General features: G+C 44.0%; 2 protein-coding genes across 6 annotated transcripts in view; both read left to right on the top strand.

Annotated features, from left to right (window-relative positions):
- LOC106581011 (methylosome subunit pICln) lies at nucleotides 1-7629 on the top strand. 2 transcript variants are annotated; one of them, XM_014162666.2, is made up of 8 exons: nucleotides 1-683; nucleotides 1091-1227; nucleotides 1313-1435; nucleotides 1711-1821; nucleotides 1981-1986; nucleotides 2085-2258; nucleotides 6918-7020; nucleotides 7142-7629. In XM_014162666.2, the coding sequence occupies exons 1-7, from the start codon at nucleotides 565-567 to the stop codon at nucleotides 6983-6985; spliced, it is 738 nt and encodes a 245-aa protein (XP_014018141.2). In that variant the 5' UTR covers nucleotides 1-564; the 3' UTR covers nucleotides 6986-7020; nucleotides 7142-7629. The 2 variants fall into 2 exon arrangements, with proteins under 2 accessions (XP_014018141.2, XP_014018139.2); XM_014162664.2 differs by having other exon boundaries at nucleotides 2-683; nucleotides 6918-6984.
- Nucleotides 7630-12463: 4834 nt separating this feature from the next.
- Nucleotides 12464-20445, top strand: part of pak3 (Serine/threonine-protein kinase PAK 3) — a 44576-nt gene continuing 36594 nt past the window's right edge. For 2 of the 4 annotated variants that reach the window (XM_014162610.2, XM_014162609.2), the window contains exon 1: nucleotides 12464-12636. The gene's annotated coding sequence lies outside the window, so the exon portion shown is untranslated. The remainder of the gene's footprint in view (nucleotides 12637-20445) is intronic. The other 2 variants (XM_014162608.2, NM_001173632.1) reach the window with 2 other exon arrangements.

Genomic DNA, 20445 nt, shown 5'->3' with positions numbered 1-20445 from the left:
CACACCCACAAAGTCAAACCTCGCATTGTTTTACAAATTTGATTTGAAACCGTACCCTGAGCTATAATAAAGGATCCAAACCTTAAATTAAGACCAAAAAGCACCTTTTCGATGTTGATGAATTTAAGAGCCATTTTTTTTTACTTTGTGGCTGTGGTAACTAGTGGAAACCTATGTTCTTGGCGGGGATACTGGGTAACTAGTTACCGCTGAGGTATAATAAGAACTGCAACGTTAGCTACTAGCTAGCAGTGAAAGCAGCGTGGGGAGCTGGGTCGACTAAATACCACCAAGCGAGCTAGTGGCACTAATGTTTCTGGGGAATGTATACTGAATGCATATTCTAACTAACGTTAACTCTTCAGGCTATCGATAGCTAGTTGACTAGCTATATCGTCTTCCCTGCACAAACGTCTAGATATCAGTTTATGTCCAGCAGCGTTAAATAGGCATCTTTGGGAAACGAAATAGCCAACCAGGTCACAGAAGCGCAGTGTTGTTGACAGTTCCGGACCGACCCAAACGAGCGTTTTCTCTGGCCGTCATCTCCATCAGTTTCTGAGGATGGTTTTGCTAAGGAGTGTCCCTCCACCCAGCGAGGGAGTCCGGCATGAACAAGCCGAGACCATGGCGGTGTTGGACGGGAAGGGTCTCGGCGCAGGAACGCTCTACGTTGCTGAAACGTATGCGACGATATTGTGGATAACTAGCTAAGTTAGATAGCATTGTTAGCATGCTAGCTAATTTATTTAAAGTCCTAAAATCAGGAAGTTTCAAGACTTACATTTGTCTTATGTGTTTTTCCTTTGAAAGTATTAACTTGAGCACCATGAACTTGCATTTTGTCTCACGTTAGTTGGCTATCTAGTCAGTGACTTGGAGTGGCTCTCCATTGTATTTAATTGATTCCTCACATTTCCTTGACTCACACCCTCCCTCCTTGTCTCCTTTTCAAAGCACATTGGCGGGGAAGATATGAGTTTCCTCTGTTTTGAGGAGGCTATGAGGGGAGACGTGACGAATCAAGGAAATACAATGAGTTTTCACCTCGTGACTAGTAGTCAAAATGTTGCTTTCCTGTGTTTTCCAGGCGATTGTCGTGGTTTGACGGATCAGGGATGGGCTTCTCTCTAGAGTACCCCACTATCAGCCTGCACGCCATCTCACGAGACTTCAGCACCTACCCACAGGAACATCTATACGTCATGGTCAACACCAAACTCAACGGTGAGACACACCTATCCATCATGGTAAATATCAAACTCGGTGTAACGCAAACTTGTGAACGAGTAAGAAGTTCTGTGTTCCCCAGATGAGAACGAAGCAGAGATGCAGGAGAATGCCCATGATCAGGAGAATGAGGATAACAGCAGTGAGGAAGATGAGTCTGAGGGGATCACAGAGATCCGCTTCGTCCCTAGAGACAAGGCAGCATGTAAGTCAGAGGGGAGAGGGATGGCTAGTAGGGCAGGGCTAAATTAAAGTAAATACATCTTTATTAAGCAGGTCACTTATAATAACATCTTCCATATATAATACAACAAGTGCTGTACAGTAGTCAATAACAAGTTCAAACATCTCACTAGACACATGCATTAGGGCTGTCTAAAGCTTTTGGCTCTCGCATTCTTTGACATTCAGCTCTAGTTTGTAATCACTATGCTAGCTAGCACTAGGACCCAGATTTCCCTAACGTGTGTGTGTGTCCAGTGGAGTCTATGTTTTCAGCGATGTGTGAGTGTCAGGCCCTGCACCCAGACCCGGATGATGAAGACTCCGACGGGGACTTTGACGGAGATGAGTACGATGTGGAAGAAGCAGGTGTGTAACACACACACACTCATTTATACAAGCACACACACAGTTCTACAAACAGTACACACGCTTTTACAGACAGTTTACAATCTCACATAGATGGAGTAATAAAGAAGATAATACTAACATTGTATCTCCACCTTCTTTCTCCCTTCAACGGAAAAGAGGCAGGTAAGAAGCCTAACAACTATGCACTCACCCTATCAGCTGCTACTACTACACACGCAGGTACGCACTCACAGGTGGTATTCTCTCTCTTTATCCTGCAGAGCATGGTCAGGGTGATATCCCGTCGTTCTGTACATATGAGGAGGGTGTGTCGGGTCTGACGGCTGAAGGCCAGGCTACTCTACAGAGACTGGAGGGCATGTTAGCTCAGTCTGTTGCTAACACCTTTCACATGGCTGGGGTCCGCACTGATGAGGCCAATGGAGAGTTTGACGGTGGGTCACACACGTATCGTACAAGGATAGGTCACACAAATACTCAAACACAGGATACGAGGGTAGGTCACACACTGAAACAGTATATATATATTTTTTTTAATCCCTAGGCAACATTTCAGCATGAGTATATAAATAATACACAGCGGAGGTTCTTGGCTCCGCTTGTTAGTGGTGTATTGTAACAATCACCAGATGGCGCCAGAGGATAGTAACAATGATCCCACTCGACATAGTTGCTACATAACAGCAAATGCCTTACAAACAGAACGTAACATAATACAATATAAGATGCATACAAAAACATAAGTTCAAAGGACTGGTGTAAGATTGGTTAAAAAAAAACATTATGAGACTAGCTCCTTGGGCGCATGTCTGTCATGAGCAGGAACTTAGCCATGGAGTCCTCTAGAAGTTACAATAAGAGCATTGAAGTCAGCCTGATTCTGGTAATTGGTCCTTCTCCTCTTGAGCACCGGATGGTTCTCCAACTTCTCTGCCTGCCACTGACTTATCTCCCATCACTACAAAAGAATAAAAATACCTCTGAGAAGGAGTAATTTTTCAACCTAAAGATGCCATTCTAACATGAACCTAAACAATAGATTAAAATGTATTCTACAACACACCTGAAATATAGCACAACATAATCAGGCACCCCAGTCTTCTCCTTTAACTTGGTGGGGCTCCTTGGGCATGAAGTTAAACAAAAAAACTGCCTAAATATATGATGGTTGAGGTGCACTCACTTTGAATTGGCTTCTCCATGCTGTTCCTCAGTCTTTTCACCAGGGGCATCTCTTCTCCCTCTTCCGGCACTTTTTCTCACTCTCCTTCCATTTCTTTATTACTTTCTCGTATCATATTTTCCCTCTGCTAGAATCTCTTTCGTACCATCTCTTCCCTATTTATGCAAATCTCTAACTTCTTTCACTTCTATCTTTTCTGTCTTTTGTGCCATCTCTCTTTCCCTCTCATAGCATCTTTTCTCCCTCAATCTCTTTCCTATTGGGTGGTATATTTTTGATCTCCTTAATAGCTCCTTCACCTTGTCTCTTTCTCCATGTTGATTACATGGTACCTGTTCCCACTTCCCTGCAACACATCAAATTCCAAACCTGTGCATTTATTCCAACATGCAACACAAAATTATACAAATAATAATCTGTTTCATAAAATGTAATTTGTTACCGGTAGTTAAACTGATGGAAGTATGATTGCTTTAAAAGTTAAAAAGGTATGATTTTGAACCATTTCTACTGTCAGGTTGTGTTGCAACCTGACAGTAGTGACTCATGAGCCACTGGTGTTTTTGTAATGCACACACACATTTTGTAATGCGCAGACATCATACCTTTTTAACTTTTAAAGCAATCATACTTCCATCAGTTTAACTACTGGTAACAAATTAAATATTATGAAACAGATTATTATTTGTATAATTTTGTGTTGTATGTTGGAATAAATGCACAGGTTTATCTGTAGCTCTGTATGTCAGAGATTAGCAAAAAGCCCTATATACTCACCGGTCGCTGCGATCTTCCACCAATAATGTTCTGGAGATATAATGTACTGGAGAGATAATGTACTGTCAGTATAGTGTATAGTGTAAATATCTGCAGTTGAAGTCGGAAGTTTACATGCACCTTAACCAACTACATTTAAACTCAGTTTTTCCACAATTCCTGACATTTAATCTTAGTAAAATTCCCTGTTTTATGTCAGTTAGGATCACCACTTTATTTTAAGAATGTGAAATGTCAGAATAATAGTAGAGTGATTTATTTCAGCTTTTATTTCTTTCATCACATTCCCAGTGGGTTAGATGTTTACATACATTCAATTAGTATTTGGTAGCATTGCATTTAAATTGTTTAACTTGGGTCAAACGTTTCAGGTAGATTCCCACAATAAGTTGGGTGAATTTTGGCCCATTCCTCCTGACAGAGCTGGTGTAACGGAGTCAGGTTTGTAGGCCTCCTTGCTCGCACACGCTTTTACAGTTCTGCCCACAAATTCTCTATAGGATTGAGGTCAGGGCTTTGTGATGGCCACTCCAATACCTTGACTTTGTTGTCCTTAAGCCATTTTGCCACAACTTTGGAAGTATGCTTGGGGACATTGTCCATTTGGAAGACCCATTTGCGACCAAGCTTTAACTTCCTGACTGATGTCTTGATGTTGCTTCAATATATCCACAATTTTCATTCCTCATGATGCCATCTATTTTGTGAAGTGCACCAGTCCCTCCTGCAGCAAAACACCCCCACAACATGATGCTGCCACCCCCGTGCTTCACGGTTTGGATGGTGTTCTTCGACTTGCAAGCCTCCCCTTTTTTCCTCCAAACATAACGATGGTCATTATGGCCAAGCAGTTCTATTTTTGTTTCATCAGACTAGAGGACATTTCTCCAAAAAGTATGATCTTTGTCCCCATGTGCAGTTGCAAACTGTAGTCTGGCTTTTTTATGGCGGTTTTGGAGCAGTGGCTTCTTCCTTGCTGAGCGCCCTTTCAGGTTATGTCGATATAGGACTTGTTTTACTGTAGATATAGATACTTTTGTACCTGTTTCCTCCAGCATCTTCAAGGTCCTTTACTGTTGTTGTGGGATTAATTTGCACTTTTCTCACCAAAGTACGTTCATCTCTAGGAGACAGAACGCGTCTCCTTCCTTAGCGGTATGATGACTGCGCGGTCCCATGGTGTTTATACTTGCGTACTATTGTTTGTACAGATGAACGTGGTACCTTAAGGGTGTTTGGAAATTGCTCCCAAGGATGAACCAGACTTGTGGAGGTCTACAATTCTTTTCAGAGGTCTTGGTCTTGGCTGATTTTCTTTTGATTTCCCCATGATGTCAAGCAAAGAGGCACAGAGTTTGAAGGTAGGCCTTGAAATACATCCACTGGTACACCTCCAATTGACTCAAATTATGTCAATTAGCCTATCAGAAGCTTCTAAAGCCATGACATCATTTTCTGGAATTTTCCAAGCTGTTTAAAGGCACAGTCAACTCTGTGTATGTTAACTTCTGACCCACTGGAATTGTGATACAGTGAAATAATCTGTCTGTAAACAATTGTTGGAATAATTGCTTGTGTCATGTACACAGTATATTTCCTAACTGACTTGCCCAAACTATAGTTTGTTAACAAGACATTTGTGGAGGGGTTGAAAAACGAGTGTTAATGACTCCAACCTAAGTGTATGTAAACGTACGACTTCAACTGTATCTATATCTTAGCGTAGTAAGTTAATATAACTCCGTATACCGTGCATTCGGAAAGTATTCAGACCCCTTGACTTTTTACACATTTTCTTACGTTAGAGCCATATTCTAAAATGTATTAAATAAAAATCACACACTTCCCCATAATGGCAAAGCAAAAACAGGTTTTTAGAAATGTTTGCTAATTTATAAAAAATAAAGATTACTTATGTAAATAAGGTTTTAGACGCTTTGCTATTAGACTCAATTGAGCTCAGGTGCATCCTGTTTCCATTGGTCATCCTTGATGTTCTACAACTTAATTGTAGTCTACCTGTGGTAAATTCAATTGATTGGACATGATTTGGAAAGTCACACACCTGTCAATATAAGGTCCCCCAGTTGACCGTGCATGTCAGAGCAAAAACCAAGTTATGAGGTCGAAGGAATTGTCTGTAGAGCTGGCCGCCTGGCCAAACTGAGCAATCAGGGGAGAAGGGCCTTTGGTCAGGGAGGTGACCAAGATCCCGATGGTCACTCTTGATAGAGCTCCAGAGATCCTCTGTGGAGATAGGACAACCATCTGCAGCACTCCACCAATCAGGCCTTTATGGTAGAGTGGCCAGGTGGAAGCCATTCCTCGGTAAAAGGCACATGACAACACACACCTAAAGGACTCTCAGACCATGAGAAACAAGATTCTCTGGTCTGATGAAACCAAGATTGAACTCTTTGGCCTTATTGCCAAGCGTCACGTCTGGAGGAAAGCTGGCACCATACCTACGGTGAAGCTTGTTCATGTTTTTCAGGGACTGGGAGACTAGTCATGATCGAGGGAAAGATTACGGAGCGAAGTACAGAGAGATCCTTGATGAAAACCTGCTTTAGAGTGCTCCGGACCTCCAACTGGGGCGAAGGTTCACCTTCCAGTAGGACAACGACCCTAAGCACACAGCCAAGACAATGTGGCTTCAAGTCCCAGCCAGAGCCCGGGCTTGAACCTGATCGAACATCTCTGGAGAGAACTGAAAATGGCTGTGCAGCAACGCTCCCCATCCAACCTGACAGAGTTTGAGAGGATCTGCAGAGAAGAATGGGAGAAACTCCCCAAGTACACGTATGCCAAGCTTGTAGGGTCATACCCAAGAAGAATCAAGGCTGTAATCGCTGCCAAAGGTGCTTCAACAAAGCACCAAGTGAAGGGTCTGAAGTACTTATGTAAACGGGACATTTACATAAGGTTGATGGGGGGGGGTGTTCAGAGCCCCTTGCTCTTCCTTGAAAAATAACTGATTGACCAGCATGTATGAAGTACTAAGTATAGCCCAAACCTATTATAGACACATGAGCATGAAGAAAGCAGTATGTGTTTAATGATAATCAGTATATTGGCTGATGAGTCTGCTTTGTCTATTCTAGTCGTTCTATTTCTTTGTCTGTCTTTGCAGATGGGATGGAGGTGGATGCAGGGTCGACGATGGCCGGACAGTTTGAAGATGCAGACGTAGACCACTAGTAATAACATATCATAATACTACGTTGTAATTATCAGTACGTTTGATGTTTTGTGTTTATCACCTTGTAATCCACATCCTGCTGCCAACCTTATGGACCTGCTTACCATACTGTAGTTAAGTCTCTCACTCTCTCTCTCCCCCTCTCCTTCTCCCAGATGGAACTCAACTCTACTGCCAGTCAAAGCACTTGTGGGATTGGAGGAGAATACAATCTCTCCACTTCCTGATTTTCTGTTCATCTCAACATACACAGTTTTGTACCTGAAGTACAACTGAAGACCAGTTGTACTGAGATTTCCCCAACAGGGAACAGTGTTGGCTTTGTATGAAATCTCTTCATTAAACACACGTGTTTTTGAATAAAGAACAAGGTGTTTCTTCTGTGCACATTCCAGAGGAGTAATGTAGGAGCTCCACTGGTGCATCTGGAAATGTTATTTAGTTTAAATATTTTTCATGTCTTTGTTTGTTTATTAAAAAGAGGAGTGTGCTGAAATGGCTTTGGGCCGAATTCGAAGCGGTACATGTGCACCAGAGGCAGCAACCTAGACCAGTGGTTCCCAAATTGTGGGGAGAGGGGGGGCGCAGTCCGACTTCAAACGTATTCTTGACATTTGTAATAAAATTGGGTAGTGCATCATCAGTTCCTCTTGTCATGCTAGTCATTACATACCTTAGAGAGCTATTTATAACTTGTCAGAAATGTCCAGATCAACTAGCCCACATTAGCTAACTCTTAAAAAAAAAAAAATTGCCTGTAAATATTGTGGTAATTTTTGTGAAAAAGTTTGGGAGTCCCCGCACTAGACGGGGACTAGCCACAGAAACCAAGGTTTCTTATTTGCTTTGCTTCGCTTTTAGGCAGCATGAGCAGAGCGAGAGCCACTTTAAACTATTGTTCTTGGGTGAGGTGTTGTGTCAATCTTGAAAATTGAACCAGAGCATAAGTTTAACACTGCAACGCAAGCCTCTCACAGAGCACTTACAAATACATCACCACAAATATGTGGACACCCCTTCAAATTTGTGGATTTGGCTATTTGAGCCACACTCATTGCTGACAGGTGTATAAAATCGAGCACGCAGCCATGTGATCTCCATAGACAAACATTGGCAGTAGAATGGCCTTACTGAAGAGATCAGTGACTTTCAACGTGGCACAATCATAGGATGCTACCTTCCCAACAAGTCAGTTCATAACATTTCTGCCCTGCTAGAGCTGCCACAGTCAACTGTAAGTGTTGTTATTGTGAAGTGGAAACATCTAGGAGCAACAAAGTGGTCGGCCACACAAGCTCACAGAACGGGACCGCCGAGTGCTGAAGCGCGTTGGCGTGTAAAAATCGTATCTCTTAGGTTGCAACACTCACTACCGAGTTCCAAACTGCCTCTGGAAGCAATGTCAGTGCAATAACTGTTCGTGGGAACTTCATGAAATGGGTTTCAATAGCCGAGCAGCCGCATGCAAGGCTAAGATCACCATGTGCAATGCCAAGCGTCGGCTGGAGTGGTGCAAAGCTACCCGCCATTGGACACTGGAGCAGTGGAAACGCATTCTCTGGAGTGATGAATCACGCTTCACCATCTGGCAGTACGACGGACAAATCTGGGGTTGGCGGATGCCAGGAGAACGCTACCTGCCCGAATGCATAGTGTCAACTGTAAAGTTTGGTGGAGGACGAATAATTGTCTGGGGCTGTTTTTCATGGTTCGGGCTAGGCCCCTTAGTTCCAGTGAAGGGAAATCTTACATTACATTCTAGATGATTCTGTGCTTCCAACTTTGTGGCAATAGTTTGGGGAAGGCCCTTTCCTGTTTCAGCATGACAATGCCCCCGTGCACAAAGCGAGATCCATACAGAAATGGTTTGTCGAGATCAGTGTGGAAGAACTTGACTGGCCTGCACAGAGCCCTGACCTCAACCCCATCGAACACCTTTGGGATGAATTGGAACGCCGACAGCGAGCCAAGCCTAATCGTCCAACATTAGTGTCTGACCTCATATGCTGTTGTGGCTGAATGGAAGCAAGTCCCCGCAGCAATGTTCCAAAATCTAGTGGAAAGCCTTTCCAGAAGAGTGGAGGCTGTTTATAGCAGCAAAGGGGGGACCAACTCCATATTAATGCCCGTGATTTTGGAATGAGATGTTCGACAAGCATGTTTCATTTAAATAAATAGCAGCTACTCTCGCTCTGCAAAGGTTATGCATCCAGTGTAGCAAGCCAGCTACCAACCGAAGCTACTCACACCATCTTAATGATTGGAAAAGCAATTCAACTCCAATCATTTCAGCTGTTAATTTCAACAATGTAATGCATCAAAACTATTGTCAGAGGACCTTTTTTTTTATCATTGACCACGGTCTGACACAGTTTGCATACATTTACATTACATTTTAGTAATTTAGCAGATGCTCTTAGCCAGACCGACTTCTAGTTAGTGCATTCATTTTAAGATAGCTAGGTGGGACAACCACATCACAGTCATAGCATGGGGGGGATTATTTAAGGGGTGTCAGGACAGAGGAGAGCTTGGACTAAGCTGAGCGGGAGCTTCCCTCTCGTAGGTGTGGGAGGTCCAAGAGACCAGAGGTGGCAGAACAGAGTGCTCGGGTTGGGGTGTAGGATTTGAGCATAGCCTGAAGGTAGGGAGGGGCAGTTCCTTTTGCTAAACTGTAAGCAAGTACCATGGTCTCGTAGTGGATGCGAGCTTCGACTGGAAACCAGTGGAGTGTGTGGACTGCGAAGGAGCGACTTGGGACGGTTGGCCATAGGCATCATATCTATTGTAGAACTGTACATAAATTACTTTCTCAAAGCGTTATAAAGATGCTATTAACACTAACTACAGAAATCGACTTTTTACATCAATGCTACACAAATACAGAGAATGCTGCTGAGGGGAGGATGGCTCATAAAAATGTCTGGAATAGAGTGAATGAAATGGTATCAAACACGTTCCAGCTCAATTTTTAAATGCCACCAGCCACCACTGCACAAATCATATTAGGTTAAAAAACATCTCAATATACAGTCTTTTTTGTTTGAATGTGCTTAGTTTTAAAGAGGTCACTATGCATCAGGGTCTTCGGTCCATAGGGATGGATGGTGAGTCCAGGGCAATAGATAACAAACAAAAGAAAACAAACCGAAAAGTGGAGGAACTACCTGAACTCGTCCAATAAGAAATTGTTTTGTTGTTAAATGTTTTTTGTTGCCAAATGGTTTCGCTACAGTGTGCACTAATGAATCTGATCCAGGGTCACTTCCTCTTGTTAGCCAGAAGGAGGTGGTAGGGAGAAGCTCTACCAGACATCATCTGATCAAACAACAGGACATAACACATCATACCTACAGGAGAGAGAGTGAAAGAGGATGGGAAGAGGAGAGCTAGATGAGGCAGAACACAAGTGTAGGGAAGAGGCATAAAAAGAGAAAAGGGAAGAGGAGAAAGAATTGGAGGGACAAGGACAGAGAATAGGCAAAAAAGAGGAGGGAAGAGGAGAGTGGGAGTAATGTCAGATAAATAGTTTAAAAAAAAAGGGGACCCCATAGTTCACCTCTGTGTGTGTGTGTGTGTGTGTGTGTGTGTGTGTGTGTGTGTGTGTGTGTGTGTGTGTGGTGTGAAGGAGGTCTGCATGGCAAAGGCTCCACGGCTGCAGCAGTGACCAGAGGGCCGGGGAGCACCAGGCTGGTGTGTGTGTCTGTGTGGATGGGGCTGATGCATTGTAAGCCCTGGAGTGTGTGTCTCAGGTGCAGGTCAGAGAGACTGAGGGCCCACAGCCCCTGTAGCATGGTACGAGCCACGCTAGCTGCCATGAACTGGAGCACCATCTTCGCCACTCCTAAATAGAATAAAGGAGAATAGAATATGTATCCATTATCCATAGAATGCATATTCATTATAGAAAGACAGCAATATAATAGAATAGAATGTCATTATAGATAGACTAGAATACATTATACATATACCAAAGAAAGAAATACTATCCATCATACAGAATAAACTAAAATAGCTATCCCTTTCATAGAATCCACAATATAATAGAAAATGTATCCATTATATAGAGAGAACAATAGAATAGAATAGAACCAGGCAGTGAGGTGTCCCTGGTAGGTGTGTTCCAGCGTGCTACAGGGGTTCCCAGGGCTCCATGGAAGGTGAGGCCATGGACCACAGATGCCAGGTAGGTGTTCTTGCCAGATAGGTGAGGCTGAGACAGAACTGAGGCTGCAGCCGGCCCACCTCTCCCAGCAGACGCAGCTCTAGGTTGCAGATACACGGCTGCAGTGTAGAGACCAGCTCCATGGCGTAAACTGCAGACAGACATAGCCCTCTGGGAGCTAGTAGCTTGATTAAGATTCTCCTGCTCAGTTCACACAGCAGCACGACGACCGCTAGCAGACAAAGACACCACAACGTCTGCCTCTCTCCTCAGTCTCGGTTTCTCCCCCTCTCTCTTTTCCTCTCTTCTTCTCTCTCTGTATGTGTCTTCTTGCTAGCTCCTCTAGGTCTGTTATCTTATGGCTGCAGCAGGCTACCATGTGTGCGTGTGCATGTGTGTGTGTGTATATGTTTGTGCGTGCGTGCGTGTGTGTGGGATCAGAGATAGTAGATGATGATGAGCTTGAGCTCACATGGTGCAGAAGTGGTTGCCTCCTCTCTCCTTTCCTCTCCTCTCCTCTCCTCTCCTCTCCTCTCCTCTCCTCTCCTCTCCTCTCCTCTCCTCTCCTCTCCTCTCCTCTCCTCTCCTCTCCTCTCCTCTCCTCTCCTCTCCTCTATGTCTCTCCATACACTGCGCTGCTACCCCCATGCCTATTGCTGCTATAACGTGGCCAGGTTGTGAGGTGTGATCCCCCCACCCACCACCAGAGAGCACAATATCTACACGGATTCAATGATGTCATACCATATACTGTATGGTTTTGTATGTGTGAATCCCAAATGTCACGTTATTCCCTAGGTCCCTATATAGTGCACTTATTTTGTCCAGAGCCCTATGGGCCTTGATCAAAACTAGCACACTACAAAGAGAATAGAGTGTCATTTGAGACAAGCCTATGTCTATGCCCATCACCCTCACCCAATTACACACACTTTTCTCCTCCTTTCCTTATATCCTCTCCTTCAGCGGATTCAGTGATTAATCTGATTATTATAAATGATGATGATGACACATTTCAATAAGGCTAATGTAAAATCCAGCCCAGTGATTGACCTCTGCACCTGTCAAGTCTGTATCCTACAGATGAATAAAGTGGGCACAAGGAGAGGACACAAGGATAGGACGCGATATAAATACATGATTGAGATGCAGCCCCGAAATGTAATCGGGGAAACTCATGGCGAAACCCACCTCACCTCCCAGTGAAACAGACGGCCAAACAGACCAATAAGCATACGACTGAGCTTCAGCCTGACCACTGGCATACTAGAAACGAGTGTAGTGGGCGGGCGTTGCTATGTAGCAGGGTGGTGTGTGTCTAACAAAAGCCAGGGATTGGCAGAGCCTGGGCAGAGCGATAGAAGAAGGGTTTGTCAAATTGGGCAGAATAGAAAAAACTGAAGCTACTTGGGCGAATGCATGTGTGTGAGTGCTGGCAAAGAGAACGGATCGCCATCAGGAATTTTTCAAAAGACACGGCGATAGGTGAGTTTCTCCTATTCCTTTATGCACAGACAGAACCGCGCATGACATTCTTTTCAGTTTACCTTCATTTACTGGTACGTTACAGGACTGTTACCGCCAAACAGACAGGAGGAGCTGCTCACGGCGCTACAGTGTAACGGCAAGGGACCATACATACATACATACAGTAGTGGTTGGACTTGGGGCCGCAACGCAGATTTATCGGTTCACTGATTTTGTCCCTGGGAGAAGGGAACATGGTCTTATGACGGTGCTTTATGCAGTCCGCGGTGTGTTGTGGTGGAGCTCCAGACATTATTAGAGAGAGATAGATGGAGCGTGAGTGTGTGCGTGCGTGCGTGTGCGTGTGTGCGTGTGTGTGTGGACCAGTTGTCTGTCGCTTCAGGGTCAACCGTTATGAATGAAAAATGTGTGAATATACAGTTATCATTCGAATGAAATCGACTCGGTGTGTTTGTCGCCTGAATGAATGAAAATTGGCACAAAATTTCATAGATAAAATGCAATGATCTCATGTACAGTCTAGGCTAGATATTACAAAGTAAACACCATTTAATACAGACATTTTCATGTATTTAATGTCTTTAGGAGAAAGATGTGAAACGAATCATTATGCGACATAGAGGGGGGTCCTTGTGATCCTTGGTTGTCCCTACCCCATTGAAGTTGACATTTAAAATAGTTAGGGTTGGGCAAGGGGTATGGTAAAGGTAGGGGTTAAGATTAGGGGCATCCCAAGCTGGGGGGAGATATATAATATTCTTTATTTAACTAGGCAAGTCAGTTAATAACAAATTATTTACAAATTATTTACAATAACTGCCTTGTTCAGGGGCAGAACGACAGATCTTTACATTGTCAGCTCGGGGATTTGATCTAGCAACCATTTGGTTACTGGCCCAACACTCTAACCACTAGGCTACCTGCCGCCCCAGAATATATACATACATACATACAGTGAGGGAAAAAAGTATTTGATCCCCTGCTGATTTTGTACGTTTGCCCACTGACAAAGAAATGATCAGTCTATAATTTCAATGTTAGGTTTATTTTAACAGTGAGAGACAGGATAACAACAAAAAAAACCAGAAAAACGCATGTCAAAAATGTTATAATTTGATTTGCATTTTAATGAGGGAAATAAGTATTTGACCCCTCTGCAAAACATGACTTAGTACTTGGTGGCAAAACCCTTGTTGACAATCACAGAGGTCAGACGTTTCTTGTAGTTGGCCACCAGGTTTGCACACATCTCAGGATAGATTTTGTCCCACTCCTCTTTGCAGATCTTCTCCAAGTCATTAAGGTTTCGAGGCTGACGTTTGGCAACTCGAACCTTCAGCTCCCTCCACAGATTTTCTATGGGATTAAGGTCTGGAGACTGACTAGGCAACTCCAGGACCTTAATGTGCTTCTTCTTGAGCCACTCCTTTGTTGCCTTGGCCGTGTGTTTTGGGTCATTGTCATGCTGGAATACCCATCCACGACCCATTTTCAATGCCCTGGCTGAGGGAAGGAGGTTCTCACCCAAGATTTGACGGTACATGGCCCCGTCTGTCGTCCCTTTGATGCAGTGAAGTTGTCCTGTCTCCTTAGCAGAAAAACACCCCCAAAGCATAATGTTTCCACCTCCATGTTTGACGGTGGGGATGGTGTTCTTGGGGTCATAGGCAGCATTCCTCCTCCTCCAAACACGGCGAGTTGAGTTGATGCCAAAGAGCTCCATTTTGGTCTCATCTGACCACAACACTTTCACCCAGTTGTCCTCTGAATCATTCAGATGTTCATTGTCAAACTTCAGATGGGCATGTATATGTGCTTTCTTGAGCAGGGGGACCTTGCGGGTGCTGCAGGATTTCAGTCCTTCACGGCGTAGTGTGTTACCAATTGTTTTCTTGGTGACTATGGTCCCAGCTGCCTTGAGATCATTGACAAGATCCTCCTGTGTAGTTCTGGGCTGATTCCTCACTGTTCTCATGATCATTGCAACTCCACGAGGTGAGATCTTGCAAGGAGCCCCAGGCCGAGGGAGATTGACAGTTATTTTTTGTTTCTTCCACTTGCGAATAAATGCACCAACTGTTGTCACCTTCTCACCAAGCTGCTTGGCAATGGTCGTGTAGCCCATTCCAGCCTTGTGTAGGTCTACAATCTTGTCCCTGACATCCTTGGAGAGCTCTTTGGTCTTGGCCATGGTGGAGAGTTTGGAATCTGATTGATTGATTGCTTCTGTGGACAGGTGTCTTTTATACAGGTAACAAACGGAGATTAGGAGCACTCCCTTTAAGAGTGTGCTCCTAATCTCAGCTCGTTACCTGTATAAAAGACACCTGGGAGCCAGAAATCTTTCTGATTGAGAGGGGGTCAAATACTTATTTCCCTCATTAAAATGCAAATCAATTTATACAATTTTTGACATGCGTTTTTCTGGATATTTTTGTTGTTATTCTGTCTCTCGCTGTTCAAATAAACCTACCATTAAAATTATAGACTGATCATTTCTTTGTCAGTGGGCAAATGTACAAAATCAGCAGGGGATCAAATACTTTTTTCCCTCACTGTACATACACACACTAGAGAGGGTAGAAAAGGGAGAGACCGACAGACAGAAAGAGGAAAAAGACTGGAAGAAACAGAGAGAGGGGTAGGCTAGATAAGTGCGGCTGTAGCTGTCTGATTAGTGACACAGTGCTCCACAGCCTTCACTCAGTCTGACTTGGCGCTTTGAATAAATGACACATCAGGAATAACAGGCTAACCAAGAAGAGTAGGCTCATTTGGGTTGGGGAAACAACCCAGTTTGTGTCCCAAATAGCACCCTTTTCCCTATATAGTTAAAGAAAGGTTAAATAAAAAATATATATGTATATGGGGGGCTCTGGTCAAACGTAGTGCACTATATAGGGAATAGTGTTCTGTTTGGGATCTAGCCCCATCTTAGTGTCTTCTCATTAGCAGTCTATATCACCACTGGTCTTGTCTCAGTTCTGTTAATGAGCCTGAGCCAACACTGACCTTCGTGCCCCATAAAAGTTGAATGGGATCAATATGTAGAGGAATAAGTGAGAGGTGTCCAGCCAGCCAATCACGTCTGTCTACATGGGTGGAAAGGGGGATAGGCACATGTTATGTACAAGTGTAATAACTGTGTAATAATATTATGATTAGCCTATTCATTGTGATATGAAGAGACGTTGTAGGGGTGTGAAGAGTGTAAGAACAAGTGTGTGTGTGTGTGTGTGTGTATGTATGTATACCCTGTTGACTGTTTAGGGTTGGACACTTTAGCCAGTCCAAGGTTTAATTTGGTCTGCAAGGAGTGTGTGTGTTTACTCTCTCTATTTACACTCTCTGACACACACACACACACACACACACACACACACACACACACACACACACACACACACACACACACACACACACACACACACACACACACACACAGAGGGAGGGAGTATTTCTGTAATTTCTCTACCCTGTGCTGTGTCCTTACCACCCTCTCTTCTCCTCCCTTTTCCCCTCTAGTATAATACTGTAGAGAACAGAATACTGGCATCAGAGCTAACCTGTCCACTGAAGCAACAATAATACTATCAACTATAAATATCTCTCTCTCTCTCTCTCTCCCTGAGTCCCTGTCTATCCCTCTTCCCCTCTCTGTTTCTCTCCAGTTGACCCTCTTGTCTCTTTTCCTATCTTCTTATCAAATTTTATCAGTCACATGCGCCGAATACAGCAGTTATCCTTTTTTCTCCCTTTACTCTTTCTACACCTTCTCTCCCCTCACACACACACACACACACACACACACACAGTGACAGGTAGTGCTGCATTGGTACTAATCACTGATTTAAATCACCTGCTGCTGACCTTATGAACCTGTAGTTAAGTCCTCTCGCTCTTTCTCTCTTTTTTCTTTCTTTCTCTCTCCCTATTTCTATCTCTCTCCCTCACACTAGTGTGTGAATGCGTGAACAGCTGCAGTAGGAATCTCACCGCCTCTCTTTATTCGTTTAGCTGTTTTCTCTACCTCAGATGACCTCCATGGATGACCATTATCCTCTCAAATACACACACACACACACACACACACACACACACACACACACACCCTGCTGGTTTGGCATCTGGTCGGCTGGCGGTGTAGTGGCATGTCTGTCTGGAGTCTGAGGAGTAGGATAGTTTGGGTGTTAAATAGATAGGTTGTATTCCCCTGCTTAGATGTTGCTGATGCATGCCAGATCTTACAAGTCCTGGATAAGTATTTTACATATCAGCTAACCACATCATATGTTATAGCAATCTGGTGCCCAGTATTACGATGGCGCCGGATGGGAGGGCTGCCGTCTTATCGGCTCTTAACCAACCATGCTATTTTGTTTGTTTATTCGCGTTGTTCGTAACTTGTTTTGTACATAATGTTGCTGCTACTGTTTTTTATGGCCGAAAAGAGCTTCTGGACATCAGAACTGCGATTGCTCACCTCAAACTGGACGAAGAGTTCTTCTTCAATGAGTCGGACGGGAGGGATATACTACTACAGACACCGACAAGGCCCAGATCCCCGTGATTCGCTGCAGAAGGAAACTGAGATTTTGTGGAAAAAGATCAGGGTGCCTTGTGAGGATCAGGCGACGAGTGGCTAATCTTCCCTTGCCTTCCGTCCTGCTACCTAATGTTCAATCGCTGGAAAATAAATGGGACGAGCTGAAAGCACATTCATCCTACCAACGGGACATTAAAAACTGTAATATCTTATGTTTCACCGAGTTGTGGCTGAACGACGACATTAAGAACATACAGCTGGTGGGTTATACACTCCATCGGCAGGACAGAACAGCAGCCTCTGGTAAGACATGGGGCAGGGGCCTCAGCAAAAAAAACGTCACTTTTTCAGGACCCTGTCTTTCAAAGATAATTCGTAAAAATCCAAATAACCTCTTATCTTTATTGTAAAGGGTTTAAACACTGTTTCCCATGCTTGTTCAATGAACCATAAACAATTAATGAACATGCACCTATGGAACGGTCGTTAAGACACTAACAGCTTACAAATGTTAGGCAATTAAGGTCACAGTTATGAAAACTTAGGACACTAAAGAGGCCTTTCTACTGACTCTGGAAAAACACCAAAAGGAAGATGCCCAGGGTCCCTGCTCATCTGCGTGAATGTGCCTTAGGCATGCTGCAAGGAGTCATGAGAACTGCAGATGTGGCCAGGGCAATGAATTGCAATGTCCATACTGTGAGAAGCCTAAGACAGGGCTACAGGGAGACAGGATGGACAACTGATCATCCTCGCAGTGGCAGACCACGTGTAACAACACCTACACAGGATCGGTACATCTGAACATCACACCTGCGGGACAGGTACAGGATGGCAACAACAACTGCCCGAGTTACACCAGGAACGCACAATCCCTCCAGCAGTGCTCAGACTGTCCGCAATAGGCTGAGAGAGGCTGGACTAGGGGCTTGTAGGCCTGTTGAAAGGCAGGTCCTCACCAGACATCACCGGCAACAACGTCGCCTATGGGCACACACCCACCGTCGCTGGACCAGACAGGACTGGCAAAAAAGGGCTCTTCTCTGACGAGTCGCGGTGTGTCACAGCATCATCGGACTGAGCTTGTTGTTATTGCAGGCAATCTCAACGCTCTGCGTTACAGGGAAGACATCCTCCTCCCTCATGTGGTACCCTTCCTGCAGGCTCATCCTGACATGACCCTCCAGCATGACAATGCCACTGCAGTCATACTGCTCATTCTGTGCGTGATTTCCTGCAAGACAGGAATGTCAGTGTTCTGCCATGGCCAGTGAAGAGCCCGGATCTCAATCCCATTGAGCACGTCTGGGACCTGTTGGATCGGAGGGCTAGGGCCATTCCCCCCAGAAATGACCGGGAACTTGCAGGTGCCTTGTTACTCCACTCTTCCACCATCTCACAGCAAGAACTGGCAAATCTGGTGCAGTCCATAAGGAGGAGATGCACTGCAGTACTTAATGGAGGTTGTGGCCACACCAGATACTGACTGTTAATTTTGATTTTGACCCCCCCCCCCCCCTTTGTTCAGGGACATATTATTCCATTTCTGTTAGTCACATGTCTGTTGAACTTGTTCAGTTTATGTCTGTTGTTGAATCTTGTTATGGTCATACAAATATTTACACATGTTAAGTTTGCTGAAAATAAACGCAGTTGACAGTGAGAGGATATTTATTTTTTTGCTGAGTTTATGTGAACAACAGCTGGTGCATGATATCTAAGGAAGTCTCAGTTTTGCTCACCTGAGGTAGAATATTTCATGATAAGCTGTAGACCACACTATCTACCTAGAGTTTTCAGCGATAACGAAGAAGTAACGTTAGGTGAGAAGCCTGACCATGGAGACGGGGGTGAGAAGGTAATGAAGCATACTTCATGAGCTGTAACCGACAAACTACTGGCATTTGGAAAGTTTGAGGTGAGGGAGAAAGTGTGGTGGAACAAGTATTAGCATTGTTAAGTGTCTTGCTAGCTGGATCGAATTCTCTGTTAGCTAGCCAGAGAAATGTTGAGCAACATTAGCCAACTTATCTGATCAAATAATTGAGTTTATGGTGTGAAAATTAGCTTGCTAATAAAGTCAGACAGTTTTTGTTGTGTTGAATTTGACAGCAACACTTGTGTGAATGAGGGGAGATTATTATACTTTTTTTTTTACTCAGTGAACGTTATTTTTGCACACGTAGCCTTGTGCGCTTGATCGATGTCTATAGTGGCCACTACAATAGAGCAAAAATAGAATGCCTGTTTGTTTCATTCTATTTCTACTTTAAGATGTTTTTTTCTCCCTAAGTGCAATATTTATGTGTGTGGTCACAAGCGTTCTATTATAAAGGCTGTCATGGCTAACTGCAATAATAACATTGGATTGCTTTCTTTACATTTTTTAGCTGTGAGTTAGGTTCACGTTAACCACTTTTTTATTTACACACAGAGACTGATCATGTTCTTTGTTGTTTAATTAGTTAAAACCTGCATTTCCCCTAGCAGGGATTTTTAGCATGTTTCAGTGCAACAAAAAAAAGTGTCACCTTTTTGGGCCCTCACCTGTTTGCATCCCTGAAACAGGAATGCACTCATCCAGAGGCGGCGCACCTAGGGGCCGGGGGCTTTAATGCAGGGAAACTTAAATCAGTTTTACCTCATTTCTATCAGGATGTTAAATGTGCAACCAGAGGGAAAAAATTAAAGACCACCTTTACTCCACACACAGAGACGTGTACAAAGCTCTCCCTCGCCCTCCATTTGGCAAACCGGACCATAATTCTATCCTCCTGATTCCTGCTTACAAGCAAAAATTATAGCAGGAAGCACCAGTGACTCAGTCTATAAAGTGGTCAGATGAAGCAGATGCTAAACTACAGGACTGCTTTGCTAGCACAGACTGGAATATGTTCTGAGATTCTTCCGATGGCATTGAAGACTACACCATCAGTCACTGGCTTTATCAATAAGTGCATTGATGACATCATCCCAACAGTGACTGTACGTACATACCCCAACCAGAAGCCATGGATTACAGGCAACATTTTACTGAGTTAAAGGGTAGAGCTGCCTCTTTCAAGGAGCGGGGCCCTAACACAGAAGCTTATAAGAAATCCCGCTATTCCCTCCGACGAACCATCAAATAAGCAAAGCGTCAGTACAGGACTAAGATCGAATCGTACTACACCGGCTCTGACGTGCGTCGATTGTGTGGCAGGGCTTGCAAACTATTACAGACTACAAAGGGAAGCACAGCCGAGAGCTGCCCAGTGACA

Source organism: Salmo salar, chromosome ssa20 (assembly GCF_905237065.1).
Source record: "Salmo salar chromosome ssa20, Ssal_v3.1, whole genome shotgun sequence".
Lineage (NCBI taxonomy): Eukaryota > Metazoa > Chordata > Actinopteri > Salmoniformes > Salmonidae > Salmo > Salmo salar.
The sequence above is the reverse complement of the archived record's forward strand: the minus strand, read 5'-3'. Positions and strand labels throughout refer to the sequence as shown.

Bases quoted from the DNA above. Each gene is read 5' to 3' on its own strand.
- LOC106581011 (XM_014162666.2), top strand. From the start codon at position 565: ATGGTTTTGCTAAGGAGTGTCCCTCCACCCAGCGAGGGAGTCCGGCAT. The intron at 1,436-1,710 runs GTAAGTCAGAGG...GTGTGTGTCCAG, and splicing joins CCCTAGAGACAAGGCAGCAT to TGGAGTCTATGTTTTCAGCG. The intron at 2,259-6,917 runs GTGGGTCACACA...CTGTCTTTGCAG, and splicing joins GGCCAATGGAGAGTTTGACG to ATGGGATGGAGGTGGATGCA.